The sequence below is a fragment of the Oryzias latipes genome, chromosome 24 (genome assembly GCF_053564925.1).
Source record: "Oryzias latipes strain Hd-rR chromosome 24, Olatipes_Hd-rR_3.1".
NCBI lineage: Eukaryota > Metazoa > Chordata > Actinopteri > Beloniformes > Adrianichthyidae > Oryzias > Oryzias latipes.
In genome coordinates, this window is record NC_136260.1 from 14931832 (window position 1) to 14952835 (window position 21004).

General features: G+C 41.6%; 3 protein-coding genes across 6 annotated transcripts; 2 read left to right on the top strand and 1 right to left on the bottom strand.

Moving 5' to 3' along the window:
* Positions 1-6353: 6353 nt before the first annotated feature.
* On the bottom strand, positions 6354-10286 carry arf6a (ADP-ribosylation factor 6a). 3 transcript variants are annotated; one of them, XM_078942622.1, is made up of 3 exons: positions 10256-10286; positions 8230-8367; positions 6354-8116 (listed from the first exon to the last, which is right to left on the bottom strand). In XM_078942622.1, the coding sequence occupies exon 3, from the start codon at positions 7606-7608 to the stop codon at positions 7081-7083; it is 528 nt and encodes a 175-aa protein (XP_078798748.1). In that variant the 5' UTR covers positions 7609-8116; positions 8230-8367; positions 10256-10286; the 3' UTR covers positions 6354-7080. The 3 variants fall into 3 exon arrangements, with proteins under 3 accessions (XP_078798748.1, XP_004083567.1, XP_078798747.1); XM_004083519.5 differs by lacking the exon at positions 10256-10286 and adding an exon at positions 8930-9046; XM_078942621.1 differs by lacking the exon at positions 10256-10286 and adding an exon at positions 8930-9004 and having other exon boundaries at positions 8230-8370.
* prpf39 (PRP39 pre-mRNA processing factor 39 homolog (yeast)) lies at positions 8810-16740 on the top strand. 2 transcript variants are annotated; one of them, XM_078942620.1, is made up of 15 exons: positions 8810-8937; positions 10591-10950; positions 11061-11254; positions 11335-11460; positions 12661-12779; positions 12868-13035; positions 13115-13295; positions 13692-13799; positions 13874-14038; positions 14475-14601; positions 14689-14957; positions 15538-15722; positions 15805-15888; positions 15969-16083; positions 16165-16740. In XM_078942620.1, exons 2-15 carry the CDS (start codon positions 10623-10625, stop codon positions 16249-16251), a joined length of 2256 nt encoding a protein of 751 aa, XP_078798746.1. In that variant the 5' UTR covers positions 8810-8937; positions 10591-10622; the 3' UTR covers positions 16252-16740. The 2 variants fall into 2 exon arrangements, with proteins under 2 accessions (XP_078798746.1, XP_023808974.1); XM_023953206.2 differs by lacking the exon at positions 8810-8937 and adding an exon at positions 9584-9746.
* Positions 16741-17266: 526 nt separating this feature from the next.
* On the top strand, positions 17267-19972 carry faua (FAU ubiquitin like and ribosomal protein S30 fusion a). Its single transcript, XM_004083517.5, has 5 exons — positions 17267-17353; positions 19176-19257; positions 19335-19479; positions 19591-19646; positions 19762-19972. The coding sequence occupies exons 2-5, from the start codon at positions 19183-19185 to the stop codon at positions 19885-19887; spliced, it is 402 nt and encodes a 133-aa protein (XP_004083565.1). The 5' UTR covers positions 17267-17353; positions 19176-19182; the 3' UTR covers positions 19888-19972.
* The last annotated feature ends 1032 nt before the right edge of the window (positions 19973-21004 follow it).

A 21004-nucleotide genomic window follows, 5' to 3' on the forward strand; every position in this document is an offset into this window, starting at 1 on the left:
GAGCTAGAGAAAATGGAAAGTCTGACCATCTTTGCTTAGACTTCTGTCCTTGCGACCCTGTCCCAGACATGCGTAAGAATATGAATGGAGATGGTTGGTCACAAGTGTTTTCAGTTGAGTAACTAGAGACCATAAATTGTTCTACACAATCACGGGTATCAGCTTGTGGAATGCACTGAAAGACGACCGTACAGGAAGGATTCTTGGAATGAATAAAAATAAACCAAATCACAGAGTTTGTTAGGGCTCCATATCTATTAAAATGAAGTGATAGCCAAAGAATTTCAGGTTGCTTTCGACGGCTGGTCAATAATGTGAGCTTGATTTTTATTTGATGAGTTTCTTTAGACTTTGGAGTAAAAGAAGTCCATTTTTTTAAATTTTTCTGTGAAAGCCAATAAGCAACAGATCAGCTCACAGTAAGTGCAATGGACTTTTACTGCACAACATTGGAAAGGCAACCTTTGACCAGGTTTTTACTACTTTTGTTAGACTTTTTGAATGTAAACGATGGGAGGCTTTTTACGGGGCCGAACCTTCTTGTGGTCTTATATGAGACAATCAGTCTACGAGTTTTCTCTTTCATTCAAAATGCATACATACAAAATAAACAGACAAAGACCTTTTATGGCTTATAAATATAGCAGGTTAAAGAAAAAGTATATCTAAAACACGGTATAATTGTTGCTCAATACGACTCACAATACCATAAAAATGTCTCACTGGAACAAAATATAAGACTGTTGTTATAACTTGTACTGTCTTCTCTTGAAAAGCCTCTTTCTTCTGATGTTTAACACAGGAAGGTTGCAGTCTTTGTCACTTCCTGTAACAATGCAGGAAGGACGCCCCCCCCCCCCCCCCCCTTCACACACGCACACACACACACAGTTTGCCTCAAAATATAGATGTAATTCAAGGAAATTACAAAATCTTACTTTCATTTCCTAATGTCTAATCCTTTGGAGCAACAAGGCCCTCCTCATCAGCACGGCTGGGATTGGATTCAGCTTGTGGAGTGATGGCAGAAGGCAGTGGAAACAAAAGAAAAAGCCTCTGTTCTACCAGTTGTGCATCAAATATACAGCTTGGGTCACCTCAATGAAAAGGACGTCTTAGCAGAGCCAAGTTTAAAGCTGCTTGACCTACTATTGTAGGTCACGCAGTGGCCACTAATCTCGGTGGACAATCAGCATCTAGAAACAAAGTAAGACTTGTAGTCTGAGCAAATCAAATTTTATTTTACATCAGACAGAAGAGGTGGAACCCAATCAGTTTGTTTGAAAGTCTTAAAGTCCCACTATGACATTTTTTTTTAAATAAAAACGTTCCCAGAGGTGTTTCAATTAAGAATATGAAGTTTTTAACCAAAATCCCACAACTTAAATGTCTTAAAAGCCATATTTTATGTTTATCTGAAGCCTCTGTCGCCAAAATCCCCTCCACATGGACATGGCCGTAGGTGCTGAGCTGAGTATCTCCACTCTTGATCCCCCCCTTTCTGCAAGGTGCATCAGCACAAGTGAAGAGCTTGACACTAAGGGGGGGGGGGCACAAATGACACAGACTGACTGTCTCAGAAATGGTTGAAATTGTAGAATTCACTTGCACAGCAAATAACATGAAATGCCAGAAAGAAAGTGACTATTTGCACGTAATTCTCCCAACATGCAGCCAGTGCTAAACTTTTTTCTTGGCGGCACGGACCAAGAGGAAGGGTTAAGTTTAGGATTACAGGTTACAGTTAAGCTGTGTTCACACCGAACGCCAGAGGCAGCCAGTTCAATGTTGAGTCAATGGTACAGATGCGATCTAAGGTCCTGTGGTGGGATTTGAGCGATGGGTGCGGCGCAAAGCTCTGGCAGAAATGCGATTTCAGCAGCGCCGCGTAATTTGGTAACCCTCTGAACCAAATTGTCCAACTGTATCCGTCCTGGCTACTGTTGGGCGAAGGCCGGAACACCCCGGACAGCCTGTCGCAGGGCTCATGGAGCTGGAGTGATCCCGATCACTATGCCGGTTCCCAGAAGGTGAGCTGGCTGCGGGATGGAGAGCCAGCCTGCTCGGGCCTCCTGAACTTTATAATATTTTTCTTATTTTCATCGAGGCAATAATGACAAATGTCCCCTGATTTCATTCTTGTTCATCGCTCAATTCACGCCGCTGAGATTTAGCTAAAAAAGACAAAAATCCCAACATGCGCCTTCTACGAGAATCCCCAGACACATTTAATACTGTTTTTATTCCCTAGTAAACATTTTTCTAAAAGGATTAGCATGAAAAGTTACAAACCCAAGTCATTTATCATCAAAGTTGACTTTTTGGAGTCCAGTGTCACAAAACACAATTTTCATCTGAAAAGGCATTCCGATGAAAATTGTGTTTTTGGTGTTTTTAACATGTTCTTCTGGCATTTTCTGATGATGGAGGAAAAATATCAAGAAAATTCAGATTACAAATATATGTCTGAGTATTTCGTTATTCAAATTGTGGTGAATCAGGAACAGAGAAAGAATGACTTTCAAAAACAATTGTATTTGTGACGTAAAAATTTGTTGGGTGGGCCACAAGCTCCCTGCTCCGCTCAATTCAGATGCATCCACTTGTAGATGACCAGATCCATGAACATCTGCATTTTATTTGTCTGAGCTGGCATCTGCCTCTAAACTGTGCCACTAGATAGTTCAGATTTTGCTCGCCAATTTTGTTGCACCCACAAAGTTGGGTTAGGTGTGTGAGGGCCGTAAGCTAACATGAGAGAGTGTAAACAGAGAGCTCTCAGTTTTTGGAATAGGAATGTGGTGGGCGGGGTTGCTCTGCACCAATGATCCCGCCCACAACTCAGAGGTGACTTTCCAATGAACTGCAGAAGCTATGTCCTAGAAAATGACAAAGGTTTTTTTTTAATTTTGGCTCAGGACAGCATAATTGTAATTAAAAGACCACTCTGAATGCTTTTAATGTTGATCAAAAGATGGTTGGTCGAAATAAAATTTATGTCGCTATTAGACAAAAATAACCAGGTCTACATGTGCTTCCACCCTTCAGATAAAGCAGCTCCAGATGTGTGGAAGCAAAGGAGAGACATTGATCCCCATTTCCCCATTGATCAACAGTATTAAAACTAGGGGTGTAGGGGAAATACGATTAGGCGATATATCGCAATACTTCATGTGGCGATACTTGTATCAATTTAAATGCTTTCAGGATGATATTTGTTTACTTTGCTTTGTAGCAGGCTGAGATAAGAACGTGTGAAGCAGTGCAGCACCTCATGCATGGAGCATTAACCAAAATGCTGTCAGCCAAAAAGAAAACATGATCTGGTAAAATATCGCAGTATGTATCGCTGAGCGCGTATCGAGATACTCATCGTATTGTCAAACTCTTGCCGATACACACTGAGGCCACAAAAGTATTTAATTAAGTAATTGAAATTATGATAAATTCTGTGTCAAAATCATGTGCTTCCCATAATATTGTAAAACCCTATTTCCTCAGAAGAAACATGTCATTCAGAAGATATGTGTTGGTATTTTTTTTTTGTATAAAGGACACGTCAGCAGTAGGTCATGTGACTGAAAGTACCTGTAACTGATTTGATAAAGCACTAAAATAAACAGATGATCCTCACAACACCCCTTATTAAAAAAATGCAAATATTTCCCAGAAGGTCGAGATGTTTTGTAGGAGTTGAAAGTGTCTGAAGAGCTGTCAATCAAAGGGGCAGCAAACAAGGCGGTGGACAGAGGTCTTTCAAACTCAGCTGGTTTGTTTCAGACACACAGTAGCATGAGCAAAGGAGAGCAGCAGTGAGATAATGGAATCAGACTGAATTCAAGTGTCAAGGCCAGAGGTGAGTCTGACAGCCAATGAGTGGCGAGCATCTGCTCCTGAGTGCCAAACAAAACCATTTCAACCAGTTTACTGATTTGTAGGAAAAATAAAATCAGCTGCATACAACATTTACACTTAAAGCAGCTGTTAACAAACAGCCCAGTTCTTAGTGCAACAAGTGGGCTGTGGAAGGACAGGAAGCCGTGTCCGAAAGAGACCGCAGTTTCAGGGGAGATAACAGACGGCCATATTTGTGTGTGTCGATGTGGTGTCACGCACACGCTGCTTTCAGGCCGAACTTCACGTGAACGTAGGCTGAGCAAACGAATGAAGGCACACTCACACACACACACAAAAAAAAGACTTGCATTCCTGGAGTCTGACATTGTCTGCTGCAGCCATGTTGAAGAGAGCGTAATACCTCAAAAATGTCAGCTATTCCTGGACATAGTTTCTCATGAAGTCAACATTTATTTAAATGATGTTTTTTATTTTATTTCAAATTGGACTAACACTAATGGTTGAGAGCTACAGTTTTACAAAAACAATTAATAAAAGCTACTAAAAATTAAAAGAAAAAGTGTCAAGCAATGTATTAAAGATTAATAAGTATGTATGTCAAATAAAAAGAAGGGGTAAAATAATGGCCAAACTGGGTCTATGGCTGATATTCTGAACTAAATTGACAGCATTTTCTGCTCGCTCTGCTGCATGTTGTCAGTCCAAGGTTCCTCCTGCTTAGGGTCACGACCCCAAGCTATTGTTTGAGCCTTTGTGAACAATCAAAGGGGGGAAAAGAGCTTAAAACATGGAGTGAAGAGCAAACCCACAATTCTGGAACACATTTACGCCGGACTAACTGGTCTGGACCAGTTTGTTTTCTCAAATTGTCTGGATTGTTTAAGACGAGGAGAAGACTCACTTCAGCTTTGATGTCTAGCAGAATGTAGATCTACAAATTAAACCATTACCATGTTTTCGGCACCGTTTTTAACTTACGTCATACAGTACTTGAGATGCACCGAATTATTTAAGGAAACAGTAGAGTCAGCGTTAAATCTATCAGTCAGTCAGACTTTATCAACTGCATTACAGTAACTCTAGACTTGTTTGTGTCATGCAACAAACACGTCAGCCATGTTGGCACATACATAATACCTGCAACTCCTAACCTTGTCTGTGACGCGCAAAAAGCAGACCGATACCCAATGACAATTGTTATCGGACTAAAAACAATCAGACTGATTTAATTTCTGTTGCAAATATTGTTTTAAAATCCTTTCTAGTCTTTCTATCGTCTTTTGAAAAGCTTTTCTGGTGGTATTTAAAAAAAAAAGTGATATTTTTAGCAAAAATCAACAAACATGTCACGTTTTTAAGGACAAAGTTTCTGCAGAGTGGCAGTAGCTCGATGTTGGTGGGACTATTTATGCAGAGCAACCCCACCCACACTTCCCGTCACCCTTAACCGCGCTATCTGCATGCATGCCCTCCAGCTACCTTACAGCCCTTCACACCCCCAACCCAACATTACCAGGGCAGTGGATGCATCAGAATGGAGCGGAGCAGGGAGTTTGTATTCCGCCCAGCGAATTTTCTAGATCACAAATGAGCTCTTTTTCCAAACAGAATTTTTTTGTCTGCTCCTGATTCACAGCGTTTTGAATAAAGAAATACTCAAACGATATTTTAACCTTACTTTTCTATAAATCTGTCTTCAAACCTTACAAAAACGTGTTAAAACGCCATTTTTCTCTCAGTGGGTCTTTAAAAACTTTAACAGACTTAAAATCAATCTTCAAAATAAGGTTTTATGTTTTTCCTCTTTGTATTGACATTTTTTTCTTTTCCATTTCTGTGGCATAATATATAAAATCGGCAGAATTTTTTATTTATTTAGAATTTTTATTTTGGCACAGGTGATCTTTTTCTGCCTAAAGGCACAGGTCTCCATGACAGCAGATTTTCTATGAATCACTTCCCCATGCCACATGTTGATGTCACTGCGTGATTCACAGGCCGCTGTGTGCACACGGGGAGCTGAAACCACCAACTTCCCTCAATGGAGGAGGGTGAAACTCGAAATGAGCAGGTAGAAGTCTCAGAGAAGTCTTTAGCTAAACTTTAAAAAACAAAAAAGGTTTATAGAAAACTCAGTTATGGAAAAATGGGATCAGGATGATGGTTATATTTTACAAAGACTGCTGGTCACCGTCTGGACAGTCATGAAGTCATGCATCAGGTGAGCGGACACCGTGATACCGATGGTTCTGATTGAGCCCGGTTTCTCTGGCAGTCCCCCCCCCCTCCCCGAAACCAGAGATCTCATCATTTATTCACAGCAAATGAGTCACGGCATTGGCAGCAGAAAGGAAACGCGCCGAGGCTCACTTCACTTCACACGTCGCCCCTCTTTCAACCATCGCAGCGCTCCGAACCGTCACTTCCTCTTTTACCAGCTCTGCCTCTTTCTGAGCGGTGGCGGCCGCTTGCTGACAAAGGGAACTACTTCCATATGATCTGGATACATTTCTTTTATTATAATCAACAGCAAAGCAAAAGGGTAAAAAAGAAAAGAAAAAAAAGAAGTGAAAATTAAAGATAACAAGCGGTGTTTGAAGTGTTATAACAAGAGTAAGGGATTTGTTCCCTTACTGCATCATCCCAAAACGAGGCAAAACACAGGAATGATGGTGGAAGCAACAGGTGCTGAACCCGGAACCGCTTAAATACGAGTCACAGTGAGGCGTCCCCGAGCGGACTTTGTGGATCAAAGCATCAGAAGTGCCGGATCTCCTCATCGATCTAGCGTTACAGGTCCAAGGTCGTCCATGCCGCCTACGTCACACGTCCTTCTAAAGTCCACAGAGCATGTCAATCATCTGTCCTTTGGGTTAGTAGCTGTTTTTATTGTACCTTTTTGATGAATAAAAGCAATGTAGGAGCTGCAAATGTGACGCCACCAAGAACAAAACCAACCAAAAAGAATTGACAGTATACCTCAAACCAAAGCTTAATGGATACTTCAACAGTGCCGATTATACAAGACAAAGCAAAATGACATAAAAGAAGTTGAAATCTGGAGTTAAAAATTAAGTGATTATCAAAAAAAAAAAGAAAAAAGGAAAAGTTGCTACTCTGTAACATTTTCAGCAAAAATGAAAGTTCTCATGGCTTTAAATTGCATTTCGTAACACTTTTTTCAGCTACTTCCTGTGTACACGCTGGTGAGTTGAGGAAACATTAGGATTTGTAGTTTGATGTGAGCCAGGTGAGGCCCTCGTACAGTCCGTCCCCCGTCGTCGCGCACGAGGGTTGAACGTACCAATTCCTATCGCGGATGCGGGTCAGACCCAGTTTCTCCTGGATCTCGTGGGGCTTCATAGCGTCCGGCAGGTCCTGCTTGTTGGCGAAGATCAGGATGATGGCGTCCCGCATTTCCCGGTCGTTGATGATGCGGTGGAGCTCCTGCCGGGCCTCATCGATCCGGTCACGGTCAGCGCAGTCCACCACGAAGATGAGGCCCTGCGTGCCGGTATAGTAGTGTCTCCAAAGGGGGCGGATCTTGTCCTGCCCGCCCACGTCCCACACGTTGAACTTGACGTTCTTGTAGGTGACGGTTTCCACGTTGAAGCCAACGGTGGGGATGGTGGTGACCGACTGGCCCAGTTTAAGCTTGTACAGGATAGTCGTCTTCCCGGCGGCATCAAGTCCGAGCATCAGTATTCTCATCTCCTTGTTGCCGAAGATCTTGGAAAGCATCTTCCCCATCTTGCTGGCTCCGCATAAATACTTTCAGACTCTAGTGAATGAGGAGCGGCAGTTTGGCTGTGTGGATGTAGAGGGGTCAGAATTCACAGGGAAAGGTCCGTTTGGGCAGAATCGGTAGCAGGTGGAGGCCTGGGCAGGGAGGTAGGATCATGATCTGCCGCCTCCTTTTAAACCATCTCCTCTTTTTTTGGTGGAAACTTAACTTCCCATCTGAGACAGGCTGCTCCTGTCACCAAACCCACTTTTATGTAACTGGCTGTGTGAACTCTAGAGGCGCACCTCATGAACCAGGCCAAGACCCGGGCTTTAGACTTCCTCCTCACGTTGACTGCCACTCTTGGCTTTTTTTTCTCTCGAGAAATTTCACGCGCTCTTTTTTCCTCGCGAGGGAAGGAAAAAAAAAAGAATAAACACTCCAGGGATTAGAACCCGCCCGTTCCGGTTCTGTGGCGGGACATCCAGAGGAGTACCGCTTCGTAGCTCATTGATTCCCCCGACTTTCTCCTCCCTGTGACACACAGACAGTGCTGGTTTAACGGAGGGCAACTTTGAATTCGAATCAAACAACAGTGTCAACGGAAACCCTGAGCGCGAGCGAGCGGTCGCGCGCGGGATAGATACCTGTGTCATGTGGAGATCACGCCCCGCTCCCTCTCCGCTCCTCCAGCTCACCGTGCCTCTCCCTCCGTGTCAGCCGTTTAGTCTCAGCGGTGGAACCGGAAAAGGTGCGGACCCCGATCAGCCGCCACTTCCTCTACCCTGCTTACACACACGCTCCTGTTGCGTTCATGCTTTCCCTAAAACCTCGGACGTTTGAATATTAATAAAGAAACTGATCAGAGCAGTTGACAACAAACATTACGACCTGCATAAATGATTAGTCCGGCACCATTAATAAGTCAACTTGACCTATATCAGATTCATCAAAGGCAAACGACATTTATTCATTTATATTTATCATACATCTCTTAAAATGCATCCTTCAAGCTTGGTTTAATCAACCAAGTCGTTTTCATTACTAAAAATATACCACCAAGTTACCAATTGCAACAATGATAACAAATTTTAGTTTTAAATATTTGAAAATGCACACCAACGAGTAAAACAAAAATCGCTTTTTACGCAGAGATGGAAAATTCCGACAACTCCCAAAGGCAACTGCACGCCTTTTCGCATGCGCACAACGGAGCAAGTTCAGGCGCGGTCCGCTCTGATCTTGTTTGACGCCATTTGAGTGTTCATCATAGACGTAACATGCTCCACGCGTTGCCCACGGCTGCGCCACGCATGCAACCGCAGAGAACCCACGTTAATGGCTTACTTTAGACGGTTTGTGTTGTAACCGAGCGTGACGTGGAGGTTGTGAATGAGAGAGGCGGAGCAGGTCCACCGGTTCAGAAAGAAAGCCGCTTATCACGTGGCGTGTTTTTATTCAAACCGCGTAACTTGATCAGAAGTTGTCAAATAGAGGGCTTGGTTTAAATGTAAAGAAACTCACATTCTAATAATAATGATAATGATAATAATAAAGAAAACATTAAATGGAATTATTATGTAAAAATCCTAAGAAAATGTGGATGCATTATTACAAAAACATTTGTATAGTATAGTTCTACTTCTATATATAATTAAATAATAATTAAAACAAGGAAAAGAAATGACTTTAGATATTGATTCCTCTTTTGACATCTACCCCAGATGCATGAAAATGACTATATGTAATACTCTAAGTTGAAATTATTGTGTATTATAATAAAAGGTATCTGTATAAAAAAGAAGCTGAGTTGTACTAAAAATGGACATCAAGCAATACCTAAAAAAGGAAAATCAATAAAACAAAATGTAAATTGTTTTTGTGGTAGAATGAAGGTTATTTCGTGCATTTCTGCCTTTATTCTCTCTTGATGGATTTTTATGAGCAGACGTTTGCCCCCCTGAATTTGTGACTAAGAAACCCCGTGGTGAGTAGGTTGACGTCCTAAAGTTGTTGTGGACGGGCATGCGCACTGTATGCCTTTGCGCTTCCTTAAACGCGTTCATAATGGCGGTGCAGCTTGCTCAACCAAACTGACTGGCTTTTAAACTTCAAAACCTGCATTTATTCGATTGGTCTGATCACAGTAGCACAGATTAGACTGGTAAGATCTTCAAACGTGTCTTTGTTGCAAGTATGGTGTAATTTTCACAGAATTTTAAGCCGGGAGATGCGTTGCTAGCAAAAGTGCCGAATGGCGCCGACTACCTGGGTACAAAGGGGAAACTCGGAACATGTGGTTGCTAGCGATGCGTTCCTTCATACAAAGTTATTATTTACTGTCAAAAAGTTAGCATCGGCATGTATTTAAATGATATTCATGTTTGTTTATTGAATTTAACGCTAAATAAAGTGGCGTTAGCACTCTGCTGACATAAGAGGGACACTTGTTATGAAATAGACTGGTCCTGAGGCCTAACTTTAGAATGAACTTTGATTCGGACAGTCCCCGCCACATGGCCGGCGCAGCGTTGAAAAAAAGCGTATTGATACAGCATGTAACAAAATGATGCAAAAATCTAAAACCTACTGGTTTTGGTAAGGTCTAAAATGTTACAGTGACGCACTTTTTATTTTATTTTAGCTTCTTCCGGTTTAGCTTATTTGACTCACCGTAACAAGTGTCCTGGCTGGTGACTTACGTAACCCGCGTTAGGGTCGTTTCAAAATAAAATATACATGTATTTAAAAAAAACAACAAACATTTAAAAACCAGAAGTTTTCTGCCATTTCTTTATCATTTTTAATATTCTTTAAAGTTAATGGAAACACGCGTACACACACACACACGTTTGTGTATATGTGTATATATATATATATATATATATATTAATTCTCAAGTGTTTTAACATACCACAAACTTATTGACTAATATGTTTAAATTGTTAAACATATCTTTGGTCATTATATGTTATTTTCATCTTAAAAATATATGAATTTTCCAACAGGCCAGCAGCTCTCTAGAGAAACCGTTACTGGAATGCTAGAGACTGAGTCCCCTGCCATGGAGAGCAATGGGAATGCGTTTGTTCCTGACCTTCCAGTCCTGGGCCAAGGCACTGAATGGTCCATGAACCAGCCCCTGTCTGAGAACTCGGATGTTGCAGGCCAAGAGCAGCATGTGAACTCTTCAGAGCTAGGGTCTGTGGAAAAGGCTGTGGAGCAGTGTCAGCTCGCCAGTGCTCAGCTCCTTCAAGAAGCCCAACCACCCCCACCGCCTCCCCCTCCGCCACTGCCCACAGATGAACCAGAACCGGCAGCAGCACCAGAGGGCCCTCAGCCGGAGGTTCCCCAACCGCCCGATCACGGTAACTAAAATGATCACAAAAATAAGTTGATTTGTTGGTTTATAAAAGGCAGCCATTCTTGTGTTTGCACTTTGCTTTTCTGATTCCTATGTTTTTTTTTTTTTTTCCAGAAGAGACGGATGCAACAGTGATGGCAGAGGATGGCATGGAGCTAGAGGAAACGGCCAAAGATGCGACTCAAGAAGCAATTATTCCTGCAGAACCAGAGTTGCCGTCAGAGTTCGACAGGCTCTTTAAATCATGCGAGGAGAACCCCGAAGACTTCAATGCGTGGGTCGCACTGCTGCAATATGTGGAGCAGGAAGTATGTGAAAGTTTACCTTTAGAATTGCATCCAATTTTTATTCCCTCAAAAATTTAAGTTTTCATTTTGTTTTTGTGCAGAATCTGCTTGTAGGTGCAAGGAAAGCATTCGACACGTTTTTTCTGCGTTATCCCTACTGCTATGGCTACTGGAAGAAGTATGCAGACTTGGAGAAAAAGAACGGAAATATCCAGGTTGCAGAAGAGGTGAGGTTTTTCAGTTGGACTTTTTGAGTAGCATCCTGAATTTCCTATAAAGTTTTGACTTTAGATTTTGCTGCACTTATGAAAACTGTTGTTTTGCAAAAGGATGGGTTGAAAAGCAACCAATCAGTTGGTCGGGAGTCCAATGTCGGCTTTAACAGTCCTTGTGTTCTGTCAAAGTCCCTAAATGTGTGTTGTCTTTCTGCAAAGTAAAGTTCAGTATATCTTGAATATTATCTTATTATAAACCGTGCAGGAATGTGGGTTCCAGTTTTACCAAACGCACCAGACTTCTTCCTCGGGCCTAATTCAGTCTGTTTCTGTGGCTGATGGCTCATCTGTGTGCAGCTCCTGAAATAGAACAGGTCTCGGACATTGTGACACTTGTCGAGCTGGTTAAAGCAGACTGTCCAGCTGATTTACTAAAACAACAGATGAGGATTTAGTTTGAACATTTCAGTTGGAGAAGAGAAAGAACCAAACAAAAGGTGAAAGTGGAAGATGAGCAATTTCAGCTTCTGAGTTAAACCAGTGGTCAGTTCAAATCAGAGTTTATGAGTTTTCTTTAACAAAACAAAATGGATTTTGAGTCAAAAAGTGTTATAGAATAATCTTATCTAACTAGTAATCTTATTTGAGTACTGAACTTGTGAATGAGATTTGCTGTAATTCAGCAGTTGAGCAGATGCCTGACCCAGTAGATATGAATGAATCCAAAAACTGAAGGGCATTTTGAAAAGCTGCACGACGGTTTCATGCAGATGACGTTCAATTTCCATAAAGCACACAAAATTCAAGAGTTCCTGTGGAAAAAAAAATATATGCAGCATTAAAATGAGGAAGAAACTGAACTTTTTATTCCCAACTTTTTTAAAAAAACAAGATGAATAAAAACCCAAATTTAAAGGTTTTTATAGTGAAATAAAATTTAAAACTTCTTAATGGAAAAGTTAATTGCCTTAAATTTATTTGAAGACATTTTAGTTCTTTTAATGAACTTTTATTTTTAAATGAGTCAAACTTTTTAAGAAGAATGGTGGAATGAATCTTTTAGATTGTGGTTTGCAACACCAGCAGGGTAACACATTTTTACAATAAATGGAGAAAATTAAAGCGTTTTTGTGAATGAAAAACAAGAAAGAAAACATTACAGATGGTAGTAAATACATGTCATCAAGAGTGCTCCTTTCATTTGTTTTTCAGGTCTACAGACGAGGTCTTCACGCCATCCCTCTCAGTGTAGATCTTTGGCTTCATTATCTCACCTTCATCAAAGAGAACTCGGATCCCAATGACCCGGAGACCGAGGGACGCATTCGAGCGTGAGTGACGCGATTGCCGCAGCATTGGCCTAAGAGCTTGTTTTGTGGTGAAACAGGATCGCAGTCTAAATGTTTTTGTCCTCGATAGTTCGTACGATCATGCGGTGATGGCTGCCGGCACAGACTTTCGCTCCGACCGCTTATGGGAGTCTTACATTACCTGGGAGACGGAACAACAGAAGCTGGCGAACGTCACCTCCATCTATGACCGCGTTCTGGGCATCCCGACCCAGCTGTACTCGCAGCACTTTCAAAAGTATGGAGACGATCCGCGTGTGGCAGCTTCAGATTATTATTGAGATATAGTTTGTTGAGTAAAACCTGTTTATGTTTAGGTTCAAGGAGCACGTGCAGGACAACAACCCTAAATACTTCCTGTCAGAGGAGGAGTTTGTCCAGCTGAGGCTTGAGCTCTCCAAAGCCAGTCTGTCCGCTGGTCTGACTGAAGACGGGGAGCCGAGCGTTGCTGCCGAAGAGTTGCCTCCTGGAACAGAGGATCTTGCGGATCCCGCTAAGGTACGGGTCTGACCGGAAACCTTTAAAGGAGGGAAAACCGACACAATCGCCATTTTCAGGATTAGCAGGAGCATGCCTGTTTCTGATTTGATGGGGTACAAAAGTTCAAGATTGAAGGGTTGTTTTTATGTCGGCAGCCAAGACATGGAATGCCAGGGGAGGTTCAAGCTGGCATGCAACCTGGGACTCTCCCTAAAAGTAAAAGGGTCGAGCCAGAACTCCTCTGAGCCCAGCTCCTTCACCATCAGGGTGCACACATACCTCTCTCCTCTGCAGGCTTCTTGTGTGGGAACTCCTCGTGATGTAAACTTTTGGTTGCAGGATTGTCAATTTTTACAGGAAGTGCAGAATGTGATGGTGCTGAGCTGCTTTTCCGTTCTGCTTGTTTCCTTGTAGAGAATGACGGAGATTGAGAACATGCGCCACAAGGTGATCGAGGTGCGGCAGGAGGTCTTCAACCACAACGAACACGAAGTCAGCAAGCGCTGGGCGTTCGAGGAAGGGGTGCGTGTCTCCTCTTCCGCCGGAGTTTAATGCTAAAAGTTTGCGTCAAATTAAATTTGCTGCTCTTTCGGCAGATCAAGCGGCCGTACTTCCACGTCAAAGCCTTGGAGAAGACCCAGCTGAACAACTGGCGGGAGTACCTTGACTTTGAAATCGAAAACGGGACACCGGAGCGCGTGGTGGTTCTCTTTGAACGATGCCTCATCGCCTGCGCTCTCTATGAGGAGTTCTGGATCAAGGTAGCACGAGTTCAGAGCTGGCGCTCTTTTCTGCTACCTCCCTGCATTCCCCCCAGCAACGATGATTTCACATGGACTCAGTAAAAACGTCCTGCACTCTCTTTGCGTGTAACGTTGATATGTGACTGTCTGTTGTATTAGGGGATGGCCAGCTTGCCACACAAGATATGACTGCAGCATTTGCCAACTACTACGTTGCATCTTCTTCGTCTCCCACTACCTTACAGAATCTTATCTAATTGGTTCCATGAAGGTGCTGATGGGTTTACACAGAAAATTTCTAAAAACGATCTTGTCAATGAAGAAATTCGTTGTGCCGACGGAAATTTAGGTTTAAATTGTTTTGTCTCTTTCTCTGCTTTCCTTTCCTCTCTTTTTCTTGTCTTCTGTCCTCTCCTGCACTCTTCCAACTCGCTTTCTCTTTTTCACTCTAAAGTATGCAAAGTATATAGAGGTCTTCAGCACTGACGGCGTGAGGAACGTCTACAAGAGGGCGTGCACCGTCCACCTTCCCCGGAAGCCCGCCATCCACCTGCTGTGGGCGGCGTTTGAGGAGCAGCAGAGTGAGTGCTGGGATGGATGGAGGGAGGGAGGTTTTTTGGAGTTACATTTAAAGAAAATTAAAATAAAATAAAATCTTCTTCACACAGACGATGTGGAGGAGGCTCGGGGGATCCTCAAGACCCTGGAGGCGACCATCCCCGGTCTGGCCATGGTGCGTCTTCGCCGGGTTAATCTGGAGCGTCGCCACGGAAACCTGGAGGAAGCTGAGGCGCTGCTAAAGGAGGCGATGGAGCAGGGGAGGGATGTCACTGAGATGTCCTTCTATGCCGTGAAGCTGGCCCGGCACGTGATGAAGGTGCAGAAGGACCCGAGCAAGGCTAAGAAGGTTCTGCTGGACGCTCTTGAGAGAGACCCGGTGAGGAGTTAACACATCTGTCTAATGTGTTGGTTTTAGAAAGACTCATCTGAAAATCCGGAACTAAATAAACGTTCAGAACACATTTAGGTTTGGTTGACTGCATTTTAAAACAAGAACGTTTGTTTCTGATAGAAGGCGGGTTGGATAATGAAGCGCAATGGTCTGGTTTTGAACGTATGAGACGCATTCAGTGAAACGAGTCCGAGAAAAGTCAGACTTTAACTGTGTTTACAGTAACGCACGCGCTACATGTTAGCCCCGTTAGGGAACTCGCATGACCTGCCACTCCAAACCTTGTTTGCAAAACGCAAAAAAAACAAACGGATGCTGCTAAAACAAAAGTTTCCGTGACGACAATAACTCCCAACCTTATCAGTAACGTGTTAAATTATGTGATGGCTTTTAGGTTGATACAGCAATAATTACAAGATTGTGCAATTATGATTAAAAAATAAATAAAATAGGGATAAGACAGAAATATAACAGGGGAATAGTATTTCATAAAGTGGTTATTGTCATAGTTTTTCCCCCCAAAGTTGGTACTGAAACCTGTTTTTTTTATTTTTTGCTTCCAAAGACGAATTCCAAGTTGTATCTGAACCTGCTGGAGCTGGAGTGCAGTGGAGACGTGACCCAGAACCAGGCCGAGGTCTTGGCCTGTTTTGACCGAGCGATCAGGAGCCCCATGCCGCTGGACACCCTCGTCCTGTTTGCTCAGCGTAAAGTGGAGTTCCTGGAAGACTTTGGCACGGACATCAACACGTGAGTGTCCTCATCTTTGAGGGAGGAGTGAAAAAACCCGCTGGACCGTCCTTTAATGAAGTCTTTCCTGGTGTTTTTTCAGGCTTGTAGCTGCGTATGAAGAACAACAAAGATTACAAAGAGAAAGCGATTCTGCAAAGAGGAAAGCTGAGAACGGATGTGACGAGTGAGGGACAGCTTCTCTGTTTTTGAAGCCCAAACCTTTCAGTTCAGACTTCTGATGATCTGCTGGTTTCCTCCTTTCAGCTCTCTGGAGCCAGATGCCAAAAGGCAGCGTGCCGACGATGGCTCTGCAGTCGCAGCAAATTCAATGACCGACATGCAGGCGAACAACTCTGCCTACAACTACAACTGGTACCAGGTGGGCTGTCACCTCTGTGTTGCCGTACAGATGCTGATGCTCATCTTCAGGGTTAAACTCTACTCTCTTTGTCCTCTGCAGCATTATGGGGCCTGGGGACAGAACTCCTGGGGACAGTACGGCCAGTACAACCAGTACAACCAGTACTACCCCCCTCCTCCTACATGATCGACACGGCTGGCGTGAAGACCCAGACCTCCTCAAATCAGTTTGCTGGTTATCAGGAACCCTTTGCGTTGAATCCCAAACTCTGCACAGCATGATTTTCATTTCTTATTCTCCCACTTCTGTTTAGTAGTTAAACCCAGAAGTCAAAAGCGTTCTGGGGGGGTTTAGGACCGATTCAGCTCAAGTGAAGACTGCTGTATTCCTTTAGCGATGCTTATATTTTCCAAAAACCTTTTTGAGGAAATGACTGGTGTTTGAAGGGAGGTTAATATTTCAGTGTTTAGCTTTTTTTTTTTTTTTTTTTAAATCCTACTGGTTAGTTTTTGTCTGTTTTAGATTCAAACCTGCAAATGAGGCTTTCATTGATGTTTGAGTCATGGTTTCTTCCACATTGGTACAATTTTAATATGTTGGTTTCTCAGACAATGAAGATTTTCTTTCTTTTTTTAAAAAAAAGTTATTTCATAATAAAGAGATTACTATCTTCAAGTGTCATGTTGGATTTATTTATTTTTTGGACAGTTTTCTTAAATCTGGTGCTATTATTTTGGTCCAAATATTTTGTTTCCAATATTGGATAAATACAAAGATTCGACGTTGTACAAGCAAACTACAGTTTTAAAACCATTACAATTACATGAATCTATTCTTAGTCAAACACCTTTATAAATTATTTAAATGTTATCTTTGGACAATTATAAAAGGCCTGACAGTGAAAGTATTAACTCACATTAGCGGTGTCCTTGCAATTTTTCAATAAAGTTTTGTCAATCATACCTAGTTTTTTATGGTTCGTATTCCTTCCTGACCTCACATAAATGATGTCCTTCCCATGTATAAGCCTTTCTCTTATCTTAATCCTCTGTATTTTCAACCTCAAAACTTTTACCAACACATTTACCGTTCCTTTTGTCAGCGTGTCAAAAAGATTTTCTTTGCCTCCCCCGCTTTTCTCCAACTCGCTTTGTTTTTAATTTTTTAAATAAAGTTTAAAGAAAAAATGGCTACATACGCAATTGCCTACGTAATCGTGCACATGCGCATGCGTACCCTTAAGACAGCCCTTTTTCCGCTGATCGCCGATCAACGAGCATCAAACGAGGTTAGGCCTTTTGTTTTTTGAGTCAAAACTATGCATACAAACAATTCAGCACGTATTTTAACACATTTGTTGTACTCTTAAAACGTTTAATAACCATCTGCGGACGCGTATATTGTGACACGAGGGATAATTTTGATGTTTTTAGGGAATTTTGTGAAGCGCATTTCCATGTGGCTAGCATTGCTAGTAGAGTTAGCCGGAAGAGATAGGTTAAGTTCCAAACTGCGTTTCTGATCATCTTCTACTAGGATAAAATTTTTACTTTTGCATACAGAACTGGGTTAGTACCAACGTAGAAATTAGATATTTTACTTTTAAAGACAATTTAGTTCGTTTATGTTTACCTACCAGAAAACCTAAACCAATTCGAAAGTTTGCACGTGAACGCTAGTTAACGCCAACACGTTGTGACTAAAAATTAAGGCTTAAAATAATAAAAATATCCCTTTTTGTCTGATTAAATTGATGTTGGCTGTAAAAGTTGATCATAGCAAATTCATGAAGTTAATGAAAAAACACGATCCAAGTGTGCTGAAAAATACAAGTTTTATTACTAAGGCAAAATAGGTTGGTTTTTATATGAATGAACGATTAAAGGGGATAAAATAACGACCTTTGAGAAGCTCAACAATTTATTTTATTGCTAAAGTTTTTTCTATGACAGAATGTTCTGTTGTCTGGTTAAAAACTAAAAAGGTAAGTACGTTTAAACATACAAATCTGACATCAAACCTACAAAATAATGATATTCATAAAAACAAAGCAAAAATGTAATGTGATTTATTCAATATTAAAGAACTTTTGTTGTTAAACTGATCTCCAAATCTTATATTTAGTAGAGAAAGTGTCAGCCTCTTTGGTTGCAAATCCACATTTATTTAAAAGTGGGAAACAAATAATCCTAATTTCTTAAACCTTAGATCAGTAACAGGTTTGACAAATTGAGAAATGTCTCTTAAATCTGTTATTTTTTGCACAAGTCCCACTAGAGTTTTAACAAGGCTGTTGTTGTTTTTTATGCTAATGTAAATAAATATACCAGGGTAAATAATGCAGTTCTTTTCTCTGGGTAAGCTTCTTATTCAGGCCAAGATAAAGCAACATTTTCATCGACCACTATATAAACATCTTTTTTAAAAAGTTATAATAGTCCAACATCAAGTGTAAAAAGATTTTAAAATGTAGCTTTTATATAGAAGTTGAGTTATTATTGATTTGATTAAAATTTATTAAAGGCCTAACTACATTTTTTTCATAGAACACTGTTTTTACTCTTAATTTGAGTCTAAATCATCTTTCATATCTATTATGTTGTCCTCAACACATTAGTTGGTTGCCGTTGGTTTTTAAGTGGCGGAGCAGATGCTTCAGGAAGACGGCACAGATATTCAAGACGCGTGACCAAGGCGAGCTACTACGTCAAGAGTTATAGATAGATGTGGTGCTGACAATACACCATATTAATTCAATAAAATGTAATCCAGAATAAGATTAGTAGTGGCCAGTTAACAAGATAAGCACCGGTCCAGGGAGTTGGGGACTACTGCTCTAGGGATCCACCAACGTTTGCCTGACTGGATGAGAAATGTGCTCCTGTAAAGGTTTTCATGTTCTCCGCTTTGGCATGGAGATACCTGGAGGAGTTCTGCAGAATGGTTCAGCACTTTAGAACGTTTGTCCTCTGTCCCATTCATTCTCAGTTCCTTATAGAAGCTGTTGTTTAATAATACTGGCTTGAATGAAATGCTCAGTCGTCAAACTGCCCACGATTCCACACTATCTGTTTATACCAGCTTCTTAATGTTGTTGTTTGTCTTCTCAGCGTGAAGATGCAGCTCTTCCTGCGCGCCCAGAACACTCACACCCTCGAGGTGACCGGAGAGGAGACGGTTGGCCAGATCAAGGTAACTCAGCACCTGAATTTACCAAAACGACGCCTCCGGTGGAGGAATCTTGAAACCATGACTTGGTTTTCTTTCAGGCTCATGTCCAAACTCTGGAGGGAATCCTGGTGGAGGATCAGGTGCTGATGCTCACTGGCTGTCCTTTGGAGGATGATGCCTCCCTCGTGTCGTGTGGCGTCTCAGAATTCTGCACCCTGGAGGTGGCCGGCAGGCTGCTGGGAGGTCAGAAGAAAGATGAAACCTTCATTTTCTCATTCTGTGTGGCTTTGTGCACAATTCTCAGATAAACAAGAGAGTTCAATAATCAAAGACCACCTTTTGTCCTCCGAACAGGTAAAGTGCACGGCTCTCTGGCTCGTGCTGGAAAAGTGAGAGGACAGACTCCTAAGGTGAGAGCTTTTTAAGCCAAATATAATTCAACCTGGGGTTTTGTATCGTTTTGGAGCTGATGTTGTGAGGCGCTTGATGCTCTCGTTCCTAACCCTCAGTTCTTGTGTTGTCCAGGTGGACAAGCAGGAGAAAAAGAAGAAGAAGACCGGCCGCGCCAAGCGCCGCATTCAGTACAACCGGCGTTTCGTCAACGTAGTTCCCACTTTTGGAAAGAAGAAGGGGCCCAATGCCAACTCCTAAGAGGTTGTGTGACCTGGAGGTGGACCGGCACAGCTGGATGTTTTCACTTGACATCTTCTGTACAGAATAAAAACGCTGCTCTGGCTTCCCCGGCTATCGTCTGCTTTAATAGTTTCCACACGAGTAGCCATTTCAAAAATGGTTCTGTCCTTCTGGTTCGGAGTAGGAAATCAGTTCAAATTTAGTTGTTTTGCTCAAGTTCAATTCTCTTATTTCTTAATCAAGATGAGGATACACTTCATACATAAAATTCAGGCAGAATCGCCCTGTAGCATGTTTTGTGTCTGTTTGGAAAGTTTTGGTGTCCAAAATCAACAGTTAAAAAAATGACATAAAGAAAATAAAGTGAATTCAGAAACATCTGGATGAACTTCAGTGGTGTTTCACTTTAGAGGCTGCATTATAAACCCAGATCTCCTAAATAACAAACTCAAGGGCTGTCTGCACTAAAATTCACAAGTCTTTTATCTGCAATTGAGATAATTAAGATTAAACTTTAGCAAATGAGATCTTTTATGAAAATGGAAAGTATCATATTCCTAGTAATGTAATTGCTATTTTAATTTCCTGTTAACATGACAAAAAGCAATGATTTAAACACATTTTTACTTGACCTATAAAATAAGAGATAAAGATGTAATTGAAAGCTATCCCTTATTTTATTCTGAAAGTAGTTTTATTGCAAATGTTTTTTGCTCCTTTCTGTGAGTGGATTTTTAAATGAAAAAAAATTTCTAAGAACAAAAACCTAAATGGCAGGGATAACTTTGTAAATTACTGGTATAACAATTTAACCCTTGTGCTATCTTAGATGACCCCACCCTTCCATTGACATGTTCTCCATACCATGACAAAGGTGGATAAAGGTGGAAAGATTTCATGTAATCCATGGACACCATTGAAGATCACAAATCATTGAAGAAAAAAGGTTCAGAGCACTGTCTAGTGGGTCTAGATGACCCAACTCCCAACGTTAAAATGCCTAGGATAGCACAAGGGTTAAAAAATGTTATTGGTTAATCAAATAAGTTAATAATTAGAAATATAGCCATTTTGTCTCTTTCTGTGGATAGCTTTTGAGTTAATAAAATACAGTTATCTTTTACATCACAAAAAC